At 36.8% G+C, this 22,984-nt stretch overlaps 1 protein-coding gene across 12 annotated transcripts in view; it reads right to left on the bottom strand.

Moving 5' to 3' along the window:
- Positions 1–218: 218 nt before the first annotated feature.
- Esrrg (estrogen related receptor gamma) overlaps positions 219–22,984 on the bottom strand; it is a 612,729-nt gene continuing 589,963 nt past the window's right edge. For all 12 annotated transcript variants that reach the window (XM_070041493.1, XM_070041489.1, XM_070041499.1 and 9 more), the window contains 2 exons: positions 14,938–15,207; positions 219–4,295 (listed from right to left, as the gene is read on the bottom strand). In XM_070041493.1, coding sequence (XP_069897594.1) covers positions 4,051–4,295; positions 14,938–15,207 — 515 coding nt within the window. In that variant the 3' untranslated portion in view covers positions 219–4,050. The remainder of the gene's footprint in view (positions 4,296–14,937; positions 15,208–22,984) is intronic.

Below are 22,984 nucleotides of genomic sequence, written 5' to 3'. Positions count from 1 at the left end.
CCACAAGACACTTTGCATACGCTTAAATATGCTAAGTGTCTCTTGGCATCCTAGAATTCATTCTGACAAGCCTTTATATAGCTCTTATTTAAACTCTGACATTACTTTTAGGGAGCAGTACTAGAGATACAGTTCGACTGGGAGCCACCAAGGGTAGTGTTTATTGATTTAGTGTTGGTAGTGAAGGGAACAAAAAGAAACAGAGTACACAAGCGCAGTCAAAAGTGGAAGCTTGTTTAATATTGCTCTACCAGCATCCTGAAAGGCATAATAATTTGAGTTACACATCTGAACTGATTGGAGTTACAGAATCATATCTCCTTTTTGCATTTAACAATATATACAATATAAAATAAATACATTTACACAAATGGACATTTGCTGGAGCACACAGTATGGTACACATCACAAAAATATACAATTGATTGCTTTACAGATGTGAGGCTCATCTACATCTATTGACATGGTTTATTATTATTATTATCATTATTATTATTTTTTTTACTACTGGCTATAATGCAACTCCTGGATTATTATAAGCCGTTTAAGTTTTTTTTTTGTCCTTTTACGATCTTTGCACAGAAGACTGCCATAAAATGTTTTCCTAGGCAGGTAAACAGAGACGCTTAAATAATTAAAATACAATCACCAAACACCCATTTTCTCTTCTATAAGAAAAATAGCAGTTTTAAATTTTTTATATCTTTTATGTTATCATTTAAATGCAAAATAGCAGAATAAATACAACAATCTGATCTGATTGAAACAGGAGTGTAGCTACAAGGAGTCACACAATCATATTGCTTTAAATAAGAACAAATCAAAAAAAAGGAGCAAAGGAAAATTTGAAAAAAAATATATCATACAGTGAAAACATACACCTTTAAAACTTTCCAACACTTCACATTAAGTAAATGGTCTTGCTTAAATCTTGAAAAAAAAAAAAAACTTCCCTCAAAGCGAGGATGAGTATTTACTTTTAAGCTCATGTATTTCTTCTCCATCTAAATTTTAGTGTTTTTTTTTCCCCTAGTCATTAGCTATTTGTTCTTGCAATGTTGCCTCACTTAAACTGAAAACTAAAAATTGTACCTTGCTCTTTTATTCCACCTCTCGCTTTTCAGTTGTTTGGCTCTGAACTTCTGAAGCCCAAGTACTTTAATGTGATACAGTGAAATGTGGTATATATTTGTATATATTTTATTTATATATTGTGTAGTTGAATAGTAGCAACTTAAACCCTGCACAAACTTTCTGGAAAATAATCTTTTTAAACACTTACATATATAAATTATCTTATAGAATCAGCACCTTTTTTTCCCAGGAGTTGTATTTTTTGTTTTTGTTGTTATTTTTTTCAGGGATGTGCCAATTTCTGAACTCCTATCACAGCTATTAATTTCAAGTTATTGACCATCTGAATGAATTGCTAATGATGATTTATCTAGAATCACACTACAGTCACTTCTCTACTGAGAAACCACAATCTACAATATAGTCCCATATAGCTAATGATAGATACACAGTATTCCTAGCACTGGGTTGGAATTTCATCAACCCAAGGTATTTCGTTTAAAGCACACAAAGTAGCAATAGTTTTGGAAACTAGTCCGCACCAAAAAAGTTTCGCAACAACACAGAGCGAGTTAATAACAACATCTGAAAGATGATCGAGTGAAAGCCATATATACAGCATTTAAAAATTAGACTTATCTATATTCTTGAAATATTCAAAGTTTTATTTCTAAGCTATACATTGGTATTCTATAATAAACCATTAGAGAAATTATTCCTTGTTTTTTTTGAAAATATTATTACGATTCTGATGTGTATCTGTTCATAATGAATACTTGGTTGGACTTTCCATCTCTTAATGATTATGAGGAAGAACCTTATTACTGGTAAGGAATAGAATATACTACTGTAGTCTCCTGAGGAATTGTACATCCAATATTGTCTCTAATTCTACCCTGTGTCTAAAAGCACACAACCACAAGAATCCAAACACCACGAGAACAAGACGACAGTCTTTGAATGCAACATAAAATTCAGAGAAGCACGGCAAACATGAAACATTGAGAAGCTGAACTACATTTCTTTTGTTTGTTAGGATTACAATTTTAATTACATCTGTGTACATAGAATAAGACTGTTCACATAGTACAGGGAGCAGCTACTAACACTGGTCCATTGGTATAGCATTTGATGGAGGTTACTGTTTATTGGTTATTCAGCGACTGTAGTTTTCGGGGGTATCTAATTGGTTTCTTCATTAGATTACACCTCTTAACAGTCTGGAACCTGACTGACTTCCATGCTGTGACAATACTGGTTGAAAAAGCATATATGTATTGGCTTAGCTCTTGGCAAAAAACTGCAGGTTAATTTAAACAAACATTCCCAAATGAATAAACTGATATGAATCAGGTTTTAGAATTTGGGTCAGGCGTCTGCTGTCTTTGATGAATTTTTTTTTGTTTAGTTTTGTTTTAAATTCTGGCATTTGCCTTATTGCCTTTTAAACAAATACTGGCTCACAGCTCCTTCTGAGACAAGGTCTGTAAGTTTGCCAACAGGCAGTATCTCATTCCTAACCACCATGGTAGCTAGAACTCCTATGGCCACTGGACCTCCCTGGTAGAGAGAGAGAGGTGCACTCACGATTTTCCTATGCATCGGTATTCCATGTGCAGAGCTTATAGATTTGACTGCTCAGAGTTACCGTAGGTGTAATCTAATCCTTGGTGTCAGTGTACATTTGGGTAAACTGGAGCTCATGTTAAGAAATTGATGTTTGGGACCAGACTGGCACACAACATAAATTGCATCCGTGATAATATGCACCTTCCCTTCAACTATTGCTTGAGTTTAGTTAAATTCCCATATTAATAAATGGCTGAAAAGTGGTAAAGCTGGTACAAAAAAATCTCCATTTGTAAGAAGAAACAAAACATCATTTTTAAAAATCTTCCTTCAGGATTCATTTGTCCTTCATTTATTGTTCGTAAGTGTTCAAAGCCAGCACAAAAATCGCAGTATTCTTATTTCTCTTTAGTATTGCATGAATGAATAAAGCTTAAACTATTCCCTGAAAAAGTTACATAGTAGCTAAACTAACAAATACCTGGAAGACTTGAAAAAACAATTAAGGAATCAAATGGCTGTAACTGATCTAGATGGAAAAGCGATGATAAGAAGCAGCCGATGATGCAACATTGCTTGAGTTGTCTAATTAGAGGCTGCTCCCAGGAAATCTAATACTGCACTCAGTCAATTCGTGTCTGTTGCACTGTCCTTTTAGGTGTGTCGGTTCTCTCTTTGATTCCTTAGTCATGGGGACGTCATGGTTCACGATAAGTTCACTGGTATCCATAGTATGGATCTCCATCCTTTGGCAGGGCTGGCTTCCATCTCTCTTTAGTTAGAGAACTTTAAAAGTTCAGCAGCAAAAGGAAAGGAAAGGGAAGGAAAAGGGAAAAGGAAATGGTAAAGGAGAGGGTAGGGGAAAGGGAGGGAAGGAAAGGATGAAAGGAAGAGGAAAGAAAGGGAAGGGGAAAGGGACAGAAGAGATAAAGAAGGGAAAGAGGCAAGGGAGGGGAAGGGAGGGAAGGGGAGGAGGGAAAATGAAAAGTTTTCTTATAATAAGAGCTGAAAATCAGAATAAAAGAGAAGGACAAGGAGGGAAAGGGAGGAGAGTACAGGAAGGAAGGAAGGAAGGAAGGAGAGAGGGAGGGAGGGAAGGAGGGAGGGAAGGCAAAGAATGAAAGAAGCCAGCAAATGAAAGGAGAGAGTGAAAATGGGAGAGTGAAGAAAAAGAGAGGAAAAGAAAATGAAAAACAGAAGAAAGGAAAGTGAGATGCGGCGAAAGGAAACTCATCAGGAAGACATGGAGGAATCTGAAAGCTTCTTCGAGTCTTGCTGCTAAAGTATCAGTGCAGTCTGTATTGAATTTTGTTGTTGTTAACTAAATACTAAGTTTCTTCAACATCACTTTTGGGTTTATTTTCCCTTTTTCAACGTGCAGGATGGGAAGGCCCAGAAAGCGTTTAGTCAGACCTTGGCCTCTAGCATTTCCAAAAAAAGTTTGTGCATGGGGACTTTGCCTTCCAGTTTGATGTTGTAGAAATGCTGCACAGCCTTGGTAGATGTCTGCCTCAGCAGGGGCAGTGTCATCAGCATCTTGCCTGCTCTGCGTGGGTCTTCCATGTGCTGGCCGGCCTCATAATCCTGCAGGGCCTCGTGTAAGACATCCTGGAGCTTCTGCACTGCTTCAACATCTTCTATATGCATAGAGTCTGTAAAACAAAGTGGGAGGCAAAGGTCATCCTGTGAGGAACAATAGGTTCATATACCTTAATATTAGAAAGTTGAAATAGACCCTACACCAGATACACCCAGAAAACGACAGGACAAAATATGTGATGCACAGGAATGTAAAAATTCTCAAACCACCATAAAAATCCTGGGACTTGAACCTGGGGCCTGGGCATTGTTCCTGGATTTCTTTTGCTCAAGGCTAGTGCCACAGCACCAATTCTGGCTTTTTTGTTTGTTTGTTTGTTTATTAGAGATAAAAGTCTGGTAGACTTTAGTAGCTAGGATTACAGGCATGAACCAACAGCACCTAGCTGCTTTTTTTTTTTTTTTTCTGGTCCTTGGGCTTGAACTCTGGGCTTGGCGCTGTTCCTCAGCTCTTCAGCTCAAGGCAAATGCTCTACCACTTGAGCCACAGCGCCACTTCTGATTTTTGAGAGGTTTCTTGGAGATAAGAGTCTTACAGACTTTCCTGCCCAGGCTGGCTTTGAACCCTGATCCTCAGATCTCAGCCTCCTGAGTAGCTAGGATTACAGGTGTGAGCCATCAGCGCCTTGCACAAGTTGTAGTTTTTTAACTTTCTAAGATTGAAACTATAATTTGTTTAGAGCCCTCCATTTCAAAATCCTTATCTTCTTCACTAAAAGTTCATGTGACAATTTCTAAGACTAGCTTTGAATGTGGGAATTATTACAAAATATATGTTATTTAAAATGTATGCTTTTTTATAAGCTGGGTGCCACTGGTTCATGTCTGTCTATAATCCTATCGACTGAGGTGTACAGCCAGCCCCAGCAGAAAAGGCCATGAGACTCTTTATCTCCAATTAACCATCAAAAAGCTGGAAATTGAGGAGAGGCTTAACTTTATAAATTATATGTTTGTTTCTAAGGAAAGATAACCTAGAAAACAAGTAAGACGGGGCTGGGAAGGTGGCTCAGTGGTAGAGTGCTTGCCTTGCATACTCGAGGCCCTGGGTTCGATTCCTCAGCATCACATAAGCAAAAAGAAAAAAGCCAGAAGTAACACTGTGGCTCAAGTGGTAGAGCGCTAACCTTGAGCTGAAGAGATGAGGGATAGCGCCCAGGCCCAGAGTTCAAGCCCCACGACCGGACCCTCTCCCCCCCCCAAAAAAAAAAAAGAAAAGAAAAGAAAACAAGTAAGACTATTCTATGACCAATAAACCAGGCTGGAGAGAAGCCTAGGTTGAAATCACTCACAGGAAAAGGGGTCCATGTCCAGAGGATACTGTTCCACTATTCCTTACTTGGAAAAATTCCCTTTTGTGACTCTACCAAGAGTCTAAATCTATAACTCTAAATACTTATAAGAACAGCATTGTAATTTGTTGAAAATTTCTTTAGAAGTAACACTTATTTGCATTAACTATTATCGTAAGTTGTGGCTAATTCACCATTGATGTGGTATAATAACTCACCATAACAATGTAAAAGAAAAATAACAGTAAGCAGAATACACAGAAGTAAAAAAAAAAAAACCACACAGTACTGCTTACATTCATCTCTCTCTTTTCATTATATGTTAGACCACTTCATTTTAAATTATGATTCTTCCTTTTTCATTCATGGAATCTATATTTGCATTGTATGAAAGATTTGGCTAACTGCATGTATCTTAGCATTCTCGGGGATCTAGAATTATTAAACATGAAGAATCCCCAAAAGACTCTATTATGTGTAATTAACAGATAAACTGTCATCAGAATCAATAAAACGTGCTAAATGATTCAAACTTGTATATAATTAAGTGTCTGTTTTAGTGCTAGAGCTGTAACTTCTTTTTCCCCCCACTTCTCACATTTCTCACAAGAATAATTGTGGCAACCTTGTTAACCCTTCTTTTTCTCGATTGAATTAGATTTTCAAATTAGTCCTTTAGGGGCAAAGTGCAGTCTCATAAATGTGAGGACTATTTCACAACTCAATAATTGGAAGACATCATTTGTTGTTGTTGTTGTTAATCAGTGACATAGCACATGTAGGATCCTTCATCCTGAAAGGATGAAGAATTTCTTGAGTTCAGTGTAGTGTTAGATACGATGCATTTACACAGAATTATTAATTAAAGTCTTGGTCCATCTGCATTCTTCCCTTTGGGAAATACAAGCTTTCTTGCCAGCAAATGAGGATTTTGAACAACTTTACCTCAGACAACACTTAGAATAATATTTTCAATAAATGGCCTCCTATGTGTACTTTTTTATTTTTGTACTAAGCTAGCCTGAGCAGAAAAGACCATGAAACTCTTATCTCCAAATAATTACCAAAAGGCCTGAAATGAAACCATGGCTAAAGTGGTAGAGCAATAATGCTGAGTGAAAAAGCTAAGAGATAGCACTCGGGCCCTGAGTTGAAGCCCCAGGACTGATCCTTCCTCCCTTCTACCGTAGATTTATCCATGAAAACAGAGAAAAATAAATTAATGGAAAAAAGATATATATATATTTTTTTTCTTGTTGGTCGTGGGTCTTGAACTCTGAGCCTGGGTGCTGTCCTTTAGCTCTTTAGCTCAAGGTTAGTGCTCTACCACTTGAGCCACAGGGCCACTTCTGCTTTTCTGAGTGGTTTATTGGAGATAAGAGTCTCAGAGACTTTTGTGCCCAGGCTGGCTTTTAACTGCGATCCTCAGGCCTCAGCTCCTGAGTAGCTAGGATTACAGGAGTGAGCCACCAGCCTCTGGCTAAGAATTATATTTTTTAAGTAAAAAAAACAAGTAGAACAAAATGCACATCTGGAAGAAGAAGAATAAATGGATCATCTATTAGTCATCCATTTGCAGGGGTCAATAGTTTCTTGTTTCACTTTCCAATTGCCCTGCAAACCAGGTGGCCAGAGAATGTCAAAATCTGATTTAAACATAGGTTCCTGCTCCAATGTGTGATAGTGAATCTTGTCAGATTTCCTTTCCCAAATAAATGAAATGGAGCTGACCTCAGAGCTCATGCCAATGAACCTTCCATCTTTGTTACCACGTTCTCCTTGGCATTCCTAGTGAATGCGTCTGCAGTGGTAGTCATTCTATTTCGCAAGGGACAGAGCTAATTGTTAGAAATATCCATTCTTCATATTCCCAAATGGATGTCCAAAGACCTTCCTTGGACCCTGGTTCTAACTACTCGAACATTGCAGGATGCATTTCCTTTTGCTATAATGGTATACCTTTTAAAACTCCAAGTCAGCTACAGCCACCTCAGCCTTCGTAGTTTGCCTTTCCTTTCCCACTAACTCTTGCTCCGCAGGAGATATATTAGACCATGTCATAGGAAATGAGGCGAGAACAAATAGCAGAGAGATACGCTCACAAACAGCAATTAAGACTTCAAACTATTCTTTAAAGGCTGTGATTTAGCTTGAGAGATTTAAAAATGATTTAATCAAATTACTATGATAATTTAACTTCCCATTTACAGAAAAAGATTCTAACTCATTTTAGCTTTGCCCATTCTCAGATCTGCTAATACTTGAAATGCAAACTCACTAAATCTGAACTATTTAATTAGACCATGATTCAGCTGGCAGACTGCTGAAGAAAATATTAATCTCCATTAAGGATGCTAGTTCAAGTTCTGGCTCTGTGGCTTTGTTCTTTTGGCTAAATTTACATGTTGATGCCAGGCTCAATAGAACTGGTATTAATTTATGTAATTATTTAGCTTTGGTTGTTAATGCCAGATTCTTTTTAACTATTGCGTCAAAGGAACTAGTACCAGTATTTGTGCTAATGGAAATCAGTTAAACTTATTAATGGAGATCACTGGTTTATGAACTAACCAGACAGGCTGAGCCTGCACATTAAAAACATAGGGTGAGCTGTTAAAGATACTTGGATACTTGGGCCCAAGCCCAGACCTATTAAATCACAATACTGGGGCTGGGGCTAGATCCAGGACATCAGTATTACAAAAAAAAAAAAAAAAAAAATCTAGGCAATTCAGCCAAACTGTGGTTGGACAATAAGATAAATGAATGTAAATAAAAAGAATCAAGCTTTGAAAAGATAGAGTACAAAGGAAACATAGATGGCCACCGAAGTATTGAGTCCCAGCCCTTCATAATAATAAAATAGAATGCTTGCATGACTTTTGATGGGTTACTCTGTGAATGGAATCCTAAAGAATTGTTTATCTAGTTCAAATCAGTGACTTTGGAAAGGTTGTGAGGCACCTCTAATCCTGTAGCTATACAAGCCAATGAGTCTTCAAGCCAAGGCACGAGGAGTTTTTATTTGTAGCCATTACCTGTCATAAAACATTCTTCCCTAGGATAAGATTATGAATTGCATGGGGTATAGGTATAGTTGCTTGAGAGAGTCCACAAGCTATTTGGGAACTGTCTTCAGTGCTTGTTGCTTCTCATTCTTGGCAATACTTAATAGTGTTGGAAATACACATATTAGAAATATGTTTTCCAAGTTAAATCTGTACAAACCAGCACTCTGGAATACAGGTGTGACCATTCTTTGTTGTCTGTAAGCCACCTACATAAAGAAGTACAGTAAGGGTATGGGTTACAGTGTCTTTCTCTTAAGCAGAGTAGATTGGAAAGGATAGGGCTGTGAACAGAGGCCTGCTTTCTAAGAGTTCATGTTTCCAAACTCTCATGAGCAAGTTGTCCAACAGAGTGGTCCCATGGTTAGCAAACATCTGGGTCCTGAAGAACAGTGGTTGACAAGTTGTTGCTACTAAAGTTAGACAGACTAGTAGAGGCAGAACTTAGAATCATAAAGTTTTGTTTGAAAGTAAAAAGACTGGATTCTAAGAAAATGCCAGGGGTAGCAGTAAAATTTTGAATCTTCTTAAATTTGCATGTACAAAAGCAAAAATACCTCTAAATGCCAGAGCAGTTAGATGGCAAAATTAAAAACATATGGAGATTTATAGAACAAGGTGAGAGTATCCTGGAGACACACACACACACACACACACACACACACACACACACACACACACACACACACGAGACTATGTATTGGTGTTCCTACCTCTGTCCACTGAAAGTTAAGAAAAATGGTGAACTCATAATGTATGCAGAGATCACAGGTTGTAATTTTGTACTCTGGTTATAGATTTTGGTTGGGAAGTACTTAAAAATGAGGATGGTGCAGGATATGATACCAAATACTTAGGATACAATTCATAGCTACTAAGTTACTCAAAAAGAGGCCAACCGGAAGGGGGTCCCACTGACTGAAAATAGAACTTGAACTTAAAAAGCTGAAATCTATGAAACACATCTGAATATGTGTGTTTATAATTATATTCTAATGATAGAACACAGTATTTTATTCTGAAAAATGGTTTAAAAAGAACACATTAAGCATTTATAGTAATTTTTCTATGCAAACTATATCATTGGTAATAAAATAAGAGAAAAAAGAAAGCATTACTTTAGCATACCTCAACTACCAAAATAAAAAAAATAAAATAAAGAAGGAAAAAAATTACAAAGAACCATTTTGCAATCTCCAGTGACCCTAAAAGCCAGGTCAGGAAAAGACTTCTCAAGAAAGTGGAAAGGCTTTTTCTCTTGAAGAGAAAGAGATTAAATGGTTACCTGCCACTACTGCCTTGTTCCTAGAATCCACTCTACTTGGTTTTAAATAATGAGGGGAGATCATCTTGGATTATCTAGATGGGGCCTCAAGGACAATGGGAAGGAGAAAACATTTCCACTGAGAAAACTTCTGGGCCACTGGCTTTCATGATGGAGGAGTCTAAGAATTAGACTAAAGAAGCTGGAGAAGGCAAAGAAAGACTTTGTTTCCCCCCCCCCCCCCCCCAAGCCTCCAGAGAAAGCAGCGCTCTGCCCACACCTGGTCTCACACTTTGGTGAAACTGATTAGGTACTTCCGTGACCCAAACTAAATGGATATGACTGGGTGTTGTTTTACATCAAGTTTGGTGATCTGTTAGAGAAGCGCAGAAAACAAACGCATGAAGTGATATACTTCAGTGTGTCGTTATTTTCCAAGACCATGGTGAGAGAGGTGGAGAGCGAATGAGAAACTCCTAAACTACTAATAGTACGGTATCTCTAAAAATGATCAAGCAGAATTCTTATAAAGACTGTAGAAAACACTTAGCAGATACCACAGAAGCAGCTCAAATCCTAAAATAGGGGGCTGGATAAAATGAAATCTTTTAGGGTCTTTTCCAACATGGAGAAGTCACGATTCTAATACTAAAGAATAATGATAATTCTGATTCTCTGTTCAACCAGAATGAGATCAGGACTCCTAATTTCATAGCTTTTCATCAAGATACATTTAATTTTTTTACAGGACCTGCTTTCCTTATTTCTGCTCTGGCTTAAAAGCCTAGATTTCTCTCACACTTTCTGCAGCTACACAAGTAGCTCTTACTGTATTTACATGAAATGTTGTACCATAGAAATCCCTCCTGGTCATCCTAGTTTTACTTCTCTGAGATTTCCTCATAAATTCAAAATTGCTGGTATCATTGTTAGGGTTACCTATATAAAAGGGTTTCTGGTTTAAATCTTTTCTATTTCCCTACAATTACTTAAGGTCAAGGTTTCTCTCTCCCTCTTTCTTCTCTTTCTTTCTCTCTTCCTCCCTTTCTCCTTCTCCCTCTCTTTATGTCTTACAAGTTTCCAGCACCTTTCTCACTCCAGTTATTTGAAATGCTAAAGATAATTTTAATGAGTGAATGTTGATGTCAACTTGGCTGGTAAGTATTTGAATCTTCCATAATATCAGAGGCCATTTCCAACAAGTTTGTCTCCTTTCCTAATCACATGCTCATTCATTACCTTAAGAATGCTGAAAAAAATGAAAGGAATGGCAGAATATTTTATGTGCTTATTCCCCAGAATGAAAGTGAAGAGGTAGCAGAAGTTGAGATCTGAGGATCATGGCTTAAAGCCAGCCTACACAGGGAAGTCAATGTGACTCTTATCTCTCATTAACTAGCAAAAAGTAGCTAGAAATGGAGCTGTGGCTCAAGTGATAGCCTTGAGTATAAAAGCCAGGGGACAGTACAAGAGTTCAAGCCCTGATAATAACACACACACACACACACACACACACACACACACACACACACACACACACACACACACACACACACACACACACACACACACACACACACACTGAGAAATTCTCCAGTTAAGCATGGCTCTAGTGGTAAAGTGTCAGCCTTGAGAAAATAAAGAAACAAAAAATATTAGGTAAGAGCACGAGGTCCTGAGTTCAAGCCCCAGTCCTGGCATACACACATGTGTGCATGCATGCACACACATGTGTGCACACACAAAAAGCAAAAAGCAAATTATCAGGCTCAAACAATTTGCAATCTTCTATCAGGTAGAAATGAGTCTTGTACCCTATGACCAGTAAAAATAGTTTTGAACAAATTCTTAGCTAGAAGAATTAACACAATCAATCAAAAGAATAGAATCTAATGATATAACCTTACTGAACAACTACAGCAACATTTCACTATTTCCTCTGATACCAACATAAAATGAATCACAGCATCATAGAATGTCTCAAATGGAAAGAATTTCAGAGATCATTTTGACCTCTTGGTGTAGGCATAAGAAACTATCACGTGAAATTATCCTATGAAAACCGTGGCTGGCAGTTTTCTTTTTAAATTTGGTATCCTGTAGATGCATCAGAGATTTTTAAGTACTCAAGATTGAGTACTCAGAAATCAGAAGATATATAGCTTTAGTGACTCTGTACATTTTTTTCCTACCAGTAACTGGAACTATTACTTGAGATTTTTCAAAGAGTTGAACGTGAGAATTACCATGTTTGTTCCTGACATATTGTTCTTTTGGCCATGCATATGATCATTGATCTAGACTAACAATGAGGTTCCTATGTTGTAAGATTTCCTGAATTTACATGTGACAGTGACACAGCAACAAAAAATATGGCAGCTATTATCATGAAGCCAATTGCCTGTTTCTCAAGCATAAGCACCACATTTATAATTATTGAATGAGGACAGATGCTCAAATTAAGGCAAAATGTAGATAAATGAGACATTTATTACTAACATATACAGTCATATAGTAAAAGCTAAGATACCTACACAAATTACATTGAAAGAGATTTGTTCCCTAAATTTTTCTTATGCTAATCTGAAATACCTAAATAAAACACTAACTGGGAGATTTCTATAGTATCTATGAAAAATACTAAGATGTTTTCATCTTAAGATGTTTTCATCAGAATTTTAAAGAATTTACATTGGACTTGAGAAAGCTTGAATTTACAATGTTATTACAGTCCTCCAAGTAATGGTCAAAAGGGAATTAAACTAGCCTTATGCTGACAATAGCAAAAAAATGACTATCCAAATGGCTCACCCCAAACTAAAGCAATGGAGTTATGTGAGTGAGAAAAAAAAACAAACGTATATTTATACAAGAGGGGAAAGTGACATTATATGGATAATAGTCTTTCAAGTAATTTTTCTTGGTATTAAAATGCTAAAAAGTTGTTAGAATCACCTGTAGAAAAAGACCCCGCTGTACAATATCCTTACAATAAAAATATATATTTAAAAAAGGTAAAGATTGTATCATGCTACCCAACTATATTCTAACTTGTGGAAAGGGAGTGCTTAAGTATGTTGGTCTTTAAATAAGAAAAATTAACTACTTTTTAAAAGTAAAGACTTTCTAATCACGAGTTAGTTATTGCTATAAAGTAGGTCATTTTCCCTCCTCCGAATAGCAGAGTACATGGGATTAGAACATTTATATACGACCAAAATTAATGATTCTACCTCTATACAATAGGACAAAAATGTGGCTACTAATTAAGATATTATAATTTACAATACTTAGCAATAAATTGTACATCTAACACATAAAATGATAAACTTCAGTAATTTTGGTGACCAAGTTTTAGCTCATTTAGCATTCACAATTAGCTAATACTTTAGAGATGATGTGAAACATAAAAATTATAAAATATGCTTAGTCTATTTAACAAAACTTCACAAAGTAAATGTTTTAAATAACAACTGTTTTATGATGACCAAATACAAATTCTTCCCCCAAACCACTGCTGTAAAATCATTCATCTCATTATGAGAAGTACTAAAATATGAAGTCTATACTAAGGAACAATAATCAAACAAATTCTATCCTTTCTGCCACTTTGATCTTCTAGTGATCAGAGCGAGGGTTCTTGTAGATTCTAACTTTAGTGCTATTTATCAAAAAGCATCTTATTATTTTTAAGTTTTATAGGGGAGTGGAAGAAGATGGGTGAATGGTGTGGAGAGGAAGTTATATTCACAATAAAAACTGTGAGATGCTAAACTTCATTGTGAGGACAAATAGGAAAGTACAACTTCATTGTTGGAAACAATTTCCCTCCTATCAGTCCGAGGATTCATGCATCAATATTGTAGATGAACTGTTAATTACAAAATCAATTAAAAATTATTTCTAAAAACAGTCACGCATCCCTAGCTCTCATGGGGGCAATTTGGGCAGAAGGTCTCATCTCACTAGGACCGCGCCAAATCACAAAGTCGTCATCCACAAGTAAGCAAAAGCAATCTGGTTTTTCATTTTTCAGCGCGGCTGAGCCCAGCCTGAGATTGATCGTCACATATGGCCCCAGAAAACAAACTGTCAATACCTTGAATGCTGCAGAATTTGAACAAATAGCCATCCGCCCATTCAAGCCACTCATTGCATCCCATTTAACAGATTTTATTGACAGTTTCCTTCTTGTAATTAAAGGGAAAACTACTGGCCAGCAACCAAGATAAAGTTCAAAGATAGGGTCAAAACAAAAGCAGATGGAGGGGCACGGTGTGACTGTCAATGGTACACAGCATCAGAGCATGTTATTGACACGCAGGTATCTAATGATCGGCACGTCATTAAGGAGGGATCTATCCTGAACTTTATGCAAATGCTAAAACAGACTTAAGACCACAATAAAGGATCAGGAGAGGCACAAAGGAAAAAACAACAAAGCACCAACGATTTTTACTTATCAGAGGTTGCTCCCTATTTTAGCACATTTCAGCTCAAATGCAAAGAACATTCATTCCCATAATTCTTAACCCTTGCTGCGTAGGTGGTGCCTTTGAAAGAAATACTCCGTCAGCAGAATTTGACTTCTAGAAAACTCCAGTGTGGAAGTGCTTCTGTGGTAACCAAAATGAAAAGCATCACTAAATAGATTTCCAAAACTGCAAAACTGGCATTTTTTTGTTTGAGAAGAAAAGTAGCTTGTGTGAATACATAACTTTAACTTAGGCCTCAAACAAACAAATAAAATAATGGAGCTAATTTTGTCTCTAGGGTGTCCACTTAATGCTATTTCATCAACAACTCGGGCTATTTCTTGTTATCCAGATTAATACATACCTGAGGTGGTAAAAAATAATCCAGCTTTCAATAAACAAATAAGATAAACAATTCTTTGTAAGTTATCTTTCTCTTATTTTCTAATTCTCCATCAGAAAGGTATATATTGATTATCATTATGCTCATTCAGAATTAACAAACTAGGTCTAGGCAATCACTCAAGGGAAGGGAAGGAGTAAACAAACCCTGACGTAAGAGAAAATATACCAATAACCAGTGACAACAAGCCAACCTGAATTAGCAAGAGCTATAGCTTTGAGAGTGACAAATTCTTCTTTCTCCAGCTTCATGCTCTTGTATTTCTTCACCAGCTGCAGGATAGCATTATTTAGGTCAAGGAGGCCTGCTAACTTGGACTGGTCCTCATCCATGATATAATCATCTGCATAGACAAGTTCATCCTCAAATGAAAGTGATCGGTAAACCACACCGAGGATCAAAATTTCCATCCAAGCACTCTGCAGAAGGCTCATCTGGTCCGCCAAGGACAGCGTGGAAAAGCCTGTATGGGAAGATGGGCAGATCAGGTTACTTGAAAGCCATAATTTCCTAATGCAACATTAGCTTCATATGGTAACTAGCTTCTGCATCAGAGCTCAAAATGATGCTGAGCTTTGATTAGAAGCTCTTTAAAAAAATCTCCCTGGTTCGCTCTGTGAACAGTAAAGCAAAAGTCACAAGCTTCAACTGATTGGTGTTTTCATAATCCTTATAAATACAACTGAGAAGAGCATAATAGAGGTAGAGTTTTCTTTCTTCTATTTGCAAAGAAAACACTAAGTAATCTTTATTCTTTATTTCTGGCTGAAAGTTTATAGCACTGTATTATAGAAAGTCCAGTTTTCAAATACATAGTTTATAAAAACTTATGTTGATGAACATAAAAACAAATAAAAAAGCCCATTTGCCTCCCCTTCAAAAAGAAAGAAAATAATTTAAATCACACAGCAAATTACAACTTGGAACTATTTCTCTATGGTAGTCATTAGGAATTACAAGATGAATCTGCTTAATTGGATATTTTATCCTCATCAACATTTCATAGGAATTTCTTTTAAAAAATAAGTGGTATATAAGAAATCAGAACACTTAGCAGTGTGCCACACCAAACACAAAAGCTATAGTTAATACATTGTAGCTATTTAAATAGTTAAACATAAAAAAAATACCAGGGCTTAGTGGAAAGAAGATATTGAATACATGTATTGGCTCTGTGTCAGTTCTGGCTGTTTAACATTGAATAAGACAACTGAATTGCACATTATTTTTTGTATTTTGGAAATAAAATACCATCTAAATACTAATCTATATTATACATTTGGTAAGTATTTCTGCATTTTATGTCTTTTTTAAACCCTAGATGTCTGGTTGACTGCTTCAATTATTTACTGAAATTTTAGGCATAATACAAAAAGCATATTTAAAGTCCCTTCTAAACTATGGAATATATATAAAAAGAAAAAAGTTAAATGTCCTTGATGGGGAAAGAAAGATTGTTATTTTAATCATATATATAAATTATATATAATTATATGTATAATTCATATATAAATTAAATGTACATGTATATAGATAATATTTCTATTCATATTCAGAGGATCTAGATCTATACTCTAAAAAAAAGTCACAACAAAGATTTCTGATGAGCAGATGCTTTTCCCAAGAATCCTCAAAACAAATCTTCCATTGACTGATATTCCCAGGAATTCCAAGTCTGACCATTCACATCTTTGGAAACAATATACCAGGATTTAAAGTCCTCTCATCAGTAGTCCTGCAGAGGGGATGGGGAGAGTTATTTTGGTAATAACACCTAGAAAATGTAGTTTTTACTTCCTTTTTAGGCATTTTTACCTGCATAGGGTCATTGTTATTATCATTTTTATTTATATCAAACTAATCATGTCTGATGTAATATTAGTACAATAAAGGAAATGATTTTCTTCCTGACCTGTTAGTGAGAACTAGTGCAGTGTCATTTGGTACCTCAAAATACAACGAACTTAATAAAATCATCAGAAGGGATTAGTGGAGCTTTTTCTGAAAGGGGTCTTTATGGCAGGCCTAAAAAGCATTTCTTTCATTGTTAAGGGCTTTCATATTGTTGTGATTATTTTGATGGAGCCTCTTTTGGTCGGGCTGAATAAATTGTTTTTCTTTTTTTGTTTTGTCCTTTAGTGTTAACAAAATTTAGTTAAATTAGTGTCAAATTAACAAATACTTGAGATATAACAAGTGTGAATCCTGTACACAATGATTTACAAAAGGACAATAATGAGATTTATTTCTATGTGCTTTTCACTGGGAGCAAATCATGCTCACACACATGCTTACACACAAACACACACACACACACACACACACACACACACACACACACACAGGCACAGGCACAAAATTCACATGGGTCTTTTTCACTTCCCATATACCCCATCCTCCAAGAAAATGGATCTACAGCAAATCCAAATATTTAACCCGAGAAGAGAGACAGGGGAATCTCTCATGTAAATTAATTCCACCAAAACAAATGATCTGGAAAGTTCTGAGCAGAAAGGAAAAGGTCTTTTCAGTTTGCCTTGGTTTTCTTCTTCCTCTCAATGCTCCTGAATAGCAGTTTCTGTATCAGCAGATGGACAGAGCAAGCGTGTGGCCTAGAGCACTTTGGTATCACAGCCCAATTCTCCCTCCCAGACACTGCCTTTAGTAAATAGATTTACACATTCTCCAATCTCCACACATCTTTCTGCCGAATAATTAAAAGCAGGATGATTAGTTTATTGAGTGGAAGGAGGAACTTTTTTATTGAGGTCCATCCACGATTTTATCAGGGCCAGCACTTTTACGGTTGTCAGGGAGGGGGTGCAGGCATCCAATTTTTCTTATCTGCCTGATTAATACAAACGCTGTTTCAGGACGCATTAATTAACAGATACAAATCTACGTTCTCATGGAAGGATCGATACAGAGAAGAAAAGAGGCATCAATGTGAATTTAGTGCTGATGATGGAGAAGGCACACTATCGACATTTACGTGCTTAGAAACTTTAAAGTTGCACAGGGGGCCCCTTTGTCCCTGCTATTCACAAATTAACAATTTTTCAGCCACAACAATGTTTCACACAGTTCTTTGGGGTTTAATTAAGCCAAAAGCAATAAAATTTAATTTTTTTAAGGTTGATCCTATAATTTTTTTTTAAATATGTTGATGACTGCGTGCCTCTGTGTGTGTGTGTGTGTGTGTGTGTGTGTGTGTGTGTGTGTGTGTAATCCCATCTATATGCCTAACTTTTGCTCCATCAAGGAAAAAAAGTAAAGAAGAGATTTTTTTTTCCATGTTGTTGTTTCTTTGTTGGCTAGGACTCCTGGGAGGAGAGTTATTGAACAAAAAATTAGACAGAGTTGCTTGCCTGGTATCTTTGAATTTCTTTCAGTTGGTTAAAGTATAATTTTTGCAAAAGCATAAGAGAAAAAGATGATCTATGCTTTACAAAATAGAAGTCTGGATTTTTATCTCTTGGTGGTCTACGAATAGCTGTCAATTTAACCCTTTGTAGCCCTGAAGTTGGCATAATTTTCTGCCCACCCTGCCTAATGGCATCCCAGTTAGATAACCTGATCACACTACGGAGGCCAAATGCCTACCACAAATTTTATTTTAATTCCATAAAATTCTTTTATCTGCCCCTTTCAGGTTGCAGTTCAATTCCATAAAGACACATGGATAAAATAATATCTGTATTAATAGACCTGAGCATCCTATCAAAACCTAAATGGCCAAGAGGTAAAATGAAGATGTATGTTTTATTAAACCAAACCTAAGGAATTTTCTAAGAACATGATTGTTCTATTGGCTCACGCATACTTTGGTCGAAATGATAATGACTTGTTTGTGCTTCTATCGGACCTTTAACGATGTTTTATAGCTATCAGGCTACAGTGAGAGGACCTCATCTTCTATAATATTTAGCTATCTTTGGAGAGCGACCTCTTTCTGAAGTGAAATCAAATATCTTGCACAGTTATGTCATTTGAACTTCATGTTTTGTACATCCTGGGATCTTAATCTTTGGTGTGTGACAGGTTATAGTTTCAAATGTTCATCCAGATTACAGCTTTTTAAAATACTCTGATAGCATGGCACATTTTTTTCCCTCTTCTTCTTTCTCAGCTATAGCCCATTCCATGCCTATCGCTGACAATTCTGATCTCTCTTCATCTCTGTCCTGGAGTCAGTGCCATTTAATGTATCTCAGGCATTTTGCTTAGTAGAACTACTCTCTAGCTTGACCCGAAGTTAAATAGCGTGTTTATCTGCAATCCAGTGTGCTCCAAATAAACCAGATGACAGTTAGGAATAACATCATTGGGAAGGATTGAAAAGCTTCCCAGGAGACAGGTAGCCCTGAGGTGATAGGTTTGCGGAAAGCATGCTTTGTGCCAATCCTCCTACCTACTGCAGCTGGGAACTTCCTGGGTTGACAGAGGTGTCATGGGCACTTGTCAAGCACTCTGTGTCCCCTCAGCCTGGCAAACTTCTGCATTTCACAGTCAACTTACAAAAAAAGAAAAAGGCTAAGCATAGGAAAGTGTGAAAGGCAAAAACTATCTGACGGCCTGTCTTCAAAAATACACTTTCATTTCAGAAAGCATAAATGTTTATTTCCTGAACAGAGTGCTGACAGAAATAGGCTGCGGCCCAGGCATTTGGGTTTAACCCCTGCTAGGCATGTTCTTCTCAGAAACACAGAGCAAGCATTTTCAATCTTCAGGGTATCTGTTAATATCTGTTCATCTTGACATGGATTTTCCTGTTTATACTTTTTGAACCATAGATTCTCTGTTTGATAAAAAAAAAAAAGTAAATCATTTCAACAAATAGCATATTGTGCTTGAATCATAATTATGCCCTAGTACTCAGTGAGCAGCAAAGTTCATTTGGCGGGGATCACAGAGTAATATAGCATAAAATTCTCTTGCTTCCACACAAATAAACCTAATGATTTCAGGAAGTAGGGGAGCTAAGATAAATGGCATGAACGTTTTGTTTTAGCTACAATAGATGCTTATATGCTTTCTCTCATTAGAGGTGAACTTGCTCTGTACTTTTTAGTCATCTTAAAATATTACAATGCTCAACAAGAAATGTACTCATAACCTTACTCATGTAACTTTAACCCCTCAGTATAGCATCTTGAAAATAAAATACGATTTACAAAAAAAATGTCATTGACTAAATGACTGATAAAGTAAAAAAAAATATCGGCAGACTTTGATCCTTGTTCTGTGATTCACAAAACACACAGTTCTAGGACTTGTGAGGTCTTAGAGATTTTATAAATATATGCATCAGCGTGTGCTTATGTCTCTCATAGACTAGAATTCACTGGAAGCCAGTGTTAATTAGCTACAGATGGCTAACTGGTCAGGTGACAGTTGAAAATCCTTTGTGATGCCATAGGAATCATTTTGCTAAAAAATATATAATTCCTCTAAAATGATGGTCTCCATCTTCAGATGAGTACTTAAGCATTTGATAAGATACCAATAATACTATTCTTTGAGTCTTCATTCATTTAGATGATTATGATACAGATATCAGTTATTTGAATTCAATGTTAATTTGATCATTTGTTTGGATACTTGTTGATTCCATGAAAAATATATTACTAAAGCTTACTCTCAGATTTTCAAGTAGTTGTTATATAGAATTTATGGGATCATTATGTTTTAAAAAGTAATTTTATAGGTAAAAATGCACAGTCATGAATCTAAAAAACAAAAATTTGGATTTATATATTGTTCTGTAAGGGGAAGGGCATCAAGAAATGACCAACTTCAATCAAACAGAACAAATGATCAGGATAATTGTGTTTAACTAAAGGGGAAGAAAATAGAATCATAAAGATAATACCATAAAAGTAACATCATAATGGTCATATCTCCTAGTCCAAGACAGAATTATCACTGTTAGTTGAGTTTATAGGTGCAACTAACCAATGACTGCTTGTGGAAATATGTTAACAGACATATGAACTAGTAATCAGCTAATGAGTAGTTACAGGACTTGAAAGATGCGTTCCCACCTCGCTAAAATGGGGACATGCTCTCTGAAGTAATTTTTCCTCTTTAGTCATCCAGTTTATTAGAAAAATTAAAAGCAATCTACCAATTAAAATTAAAAGCAATCTGCCAATCTACCTTGGAAGTGGGGGGGAGGCTAAACATAACGGAGATTTCTTGTTTCTACATTGAGCATACTGGACCTCTTTGGAAGTCCTTGCTTATTCCAACTTATCACTACTTCTGAATGACTAGAGAGCAGCTGGAATGATTCCCCTTAGCTTTCTCCAAACTCCTTACCTAGCCTCAACTTTTTCTCTTCTGTCCTTTCATCCAAGCCAAAAAGAATAAAATAATACCTTAGAGGCAAATATGAAGTAAGTTGAATTAAAGCTGGGACATCTAGTGGCTTTCTTTTCCTAGCTGAAAATAAGATCATTTTATCTTGAAAGCTCTCCTTTGTGATATGACTCAAATGTATTTGGCCATCAAGGCAAAAGGAAAGCATCTCCAAATAGTGCTCTGAATAAAACTGTATTAAAGCCTCACTAGCAGTGTCATATTTGGGGCATCAGCTAATAGTCTAAAGAGAAACTAGCCTAGTTTGGACAACAGATAGGCAGGCTTTCTTCTCCTCAAGAAATGCTCAGGAAGTCCCTATCAAATTTGATTCAACATTTGATTAAAGAAAAAAAATAATCAAGTCTCTTGCCAGGTGCTGGTGGCTCATGACCGTTATCCTAGCTACGCAGGAAGCTGAGATATGGGGAAGGTGCTTTGAAACTAGCCTGGCCAAGCAAGTCCTTGAGACTATTATTGAGTTAATGAATCACCAAAAAAAATTGGAAGTGGAGCTGTGACTCAAGTCACAGCCTAGAGCATGAAACTTGAGCCAAGAAAACTCAAGGATAGAGTCCAGGCCCCGAGTTCAAGCCCAGAACTAGAACACAACTTTTTGTAAAAATCAAGCTTCCATAATAGACACATACTGGTTTTATTTTCTTGTTGGCAGAAGAGTGCTGGGGATTAAACCAAGGGCCTTGCACATGCCAAGCACATGACCTCCCAAGCTTTCCCCTAAGCTTTGGATAGATTCTATTTTGAATTTTGCAGATCTATTAGGTTGACATTCATTTCCACAGTCTTATATGTGGAAAGCATTTTGGTGCAAAATATCCTCTCCTATATAAGAATTTGTTGCCAGGCAGTGATACTTAAGGGGAGAAGCTAATATGGGGAAAGACAAACCCAGAGGTCCAGAGACCTCGCAACTACCATGGTATTAACTTGGCCTCTCTTATCAGCTCACTTTTGGCCCTTCCTCCCGCCAAAATTGGGGAAATATTCACAGTTTTAGTTCAACTCTCCATCATCTCCTTGAGGACAATCTAGTCTCCTTATCAAAATCCTTATATCTGGTGTTTGTCTCTTTCATCCAACTCATAGCTGTTGAGGTGATCTCTTAAATTTGGAATCTAAGTGTGCCATCCATTGATAAAATGCTTTCTTAACTTCTATATCCCTTAGAGGAAAAAGCTCAAAATCTCCAGCACAAAGTGGAGACCCTTCATCTTTTCCTGCCTTTCCTTTTGTATTTCTTAAAGGGGAAAAAAATTCCTACTCTAGTAACTACGTTGAGGACAGCCAAACACTTCAACTATGTTCCTTTCCCCAACCCTAGCGTCAAATCTCACAGTTCCACAAATTTCCAGCCTGGTGACTAGCATCACCATCACCTGCTGCCTCATTCTTATGTCTTCCATTCACCCATCATCAAGTTTTCTTTCTTATATTTCCAAAATCATTCTCATCAAATGCACACCACGGTTTCTATTCTTACTATGATCATTGTTAGTCTAGTATCGAGGGACAGCTGTACAACAGAATGGTGAAGATGAAGGGAAAAGGCATGATAAGCGATCAAGATCTCAGTAGAAGATAAGACTGGTCAGGGAGTGGATGGCACAAGTGCTTGTTGGTGTGCCTGCATCCCTCTTACAGTCATTTGCCCTTCAGCATGGAGAACCCTCTACTCTGCTCCATGATGGGACTCCAGCACCTACAACTGTGCTAGTTACATAGCAAGGGCTCAGTCAACATGGCGTAAGAGAGGAAATGAATACTGAGAGTTTAGGAATGAAGAGACCATCCCAGGAGTCAAACCCCACTTCCACAAAATATGAATAAAGACACAGCCAAAACATTTGTCCGAGGCTTTT

This window comes from Dipodomys merriami, unplaced genomic scaffold, assembly GCF_024711535.1.
Source record: "Dipodomys merriami isolate MVZ:Mamm:240054 unplaced genomic scaffold, mDipMer1.0.p SCAF_31, whole genome shotgun sequence".
In the NCBI taxonomy this organism is placed as follows: domain Eukaryota; kingdom Metazoa; phylum Chordata; class Mammalia; order Rodentia; family Heteromyidae; genus Dipodomys; species Dipodomys merriami.
Note: the sequence above shows the minus strand (reverse complement) of the source record. Positions and strands in the feature narration are given on the sequence as shown.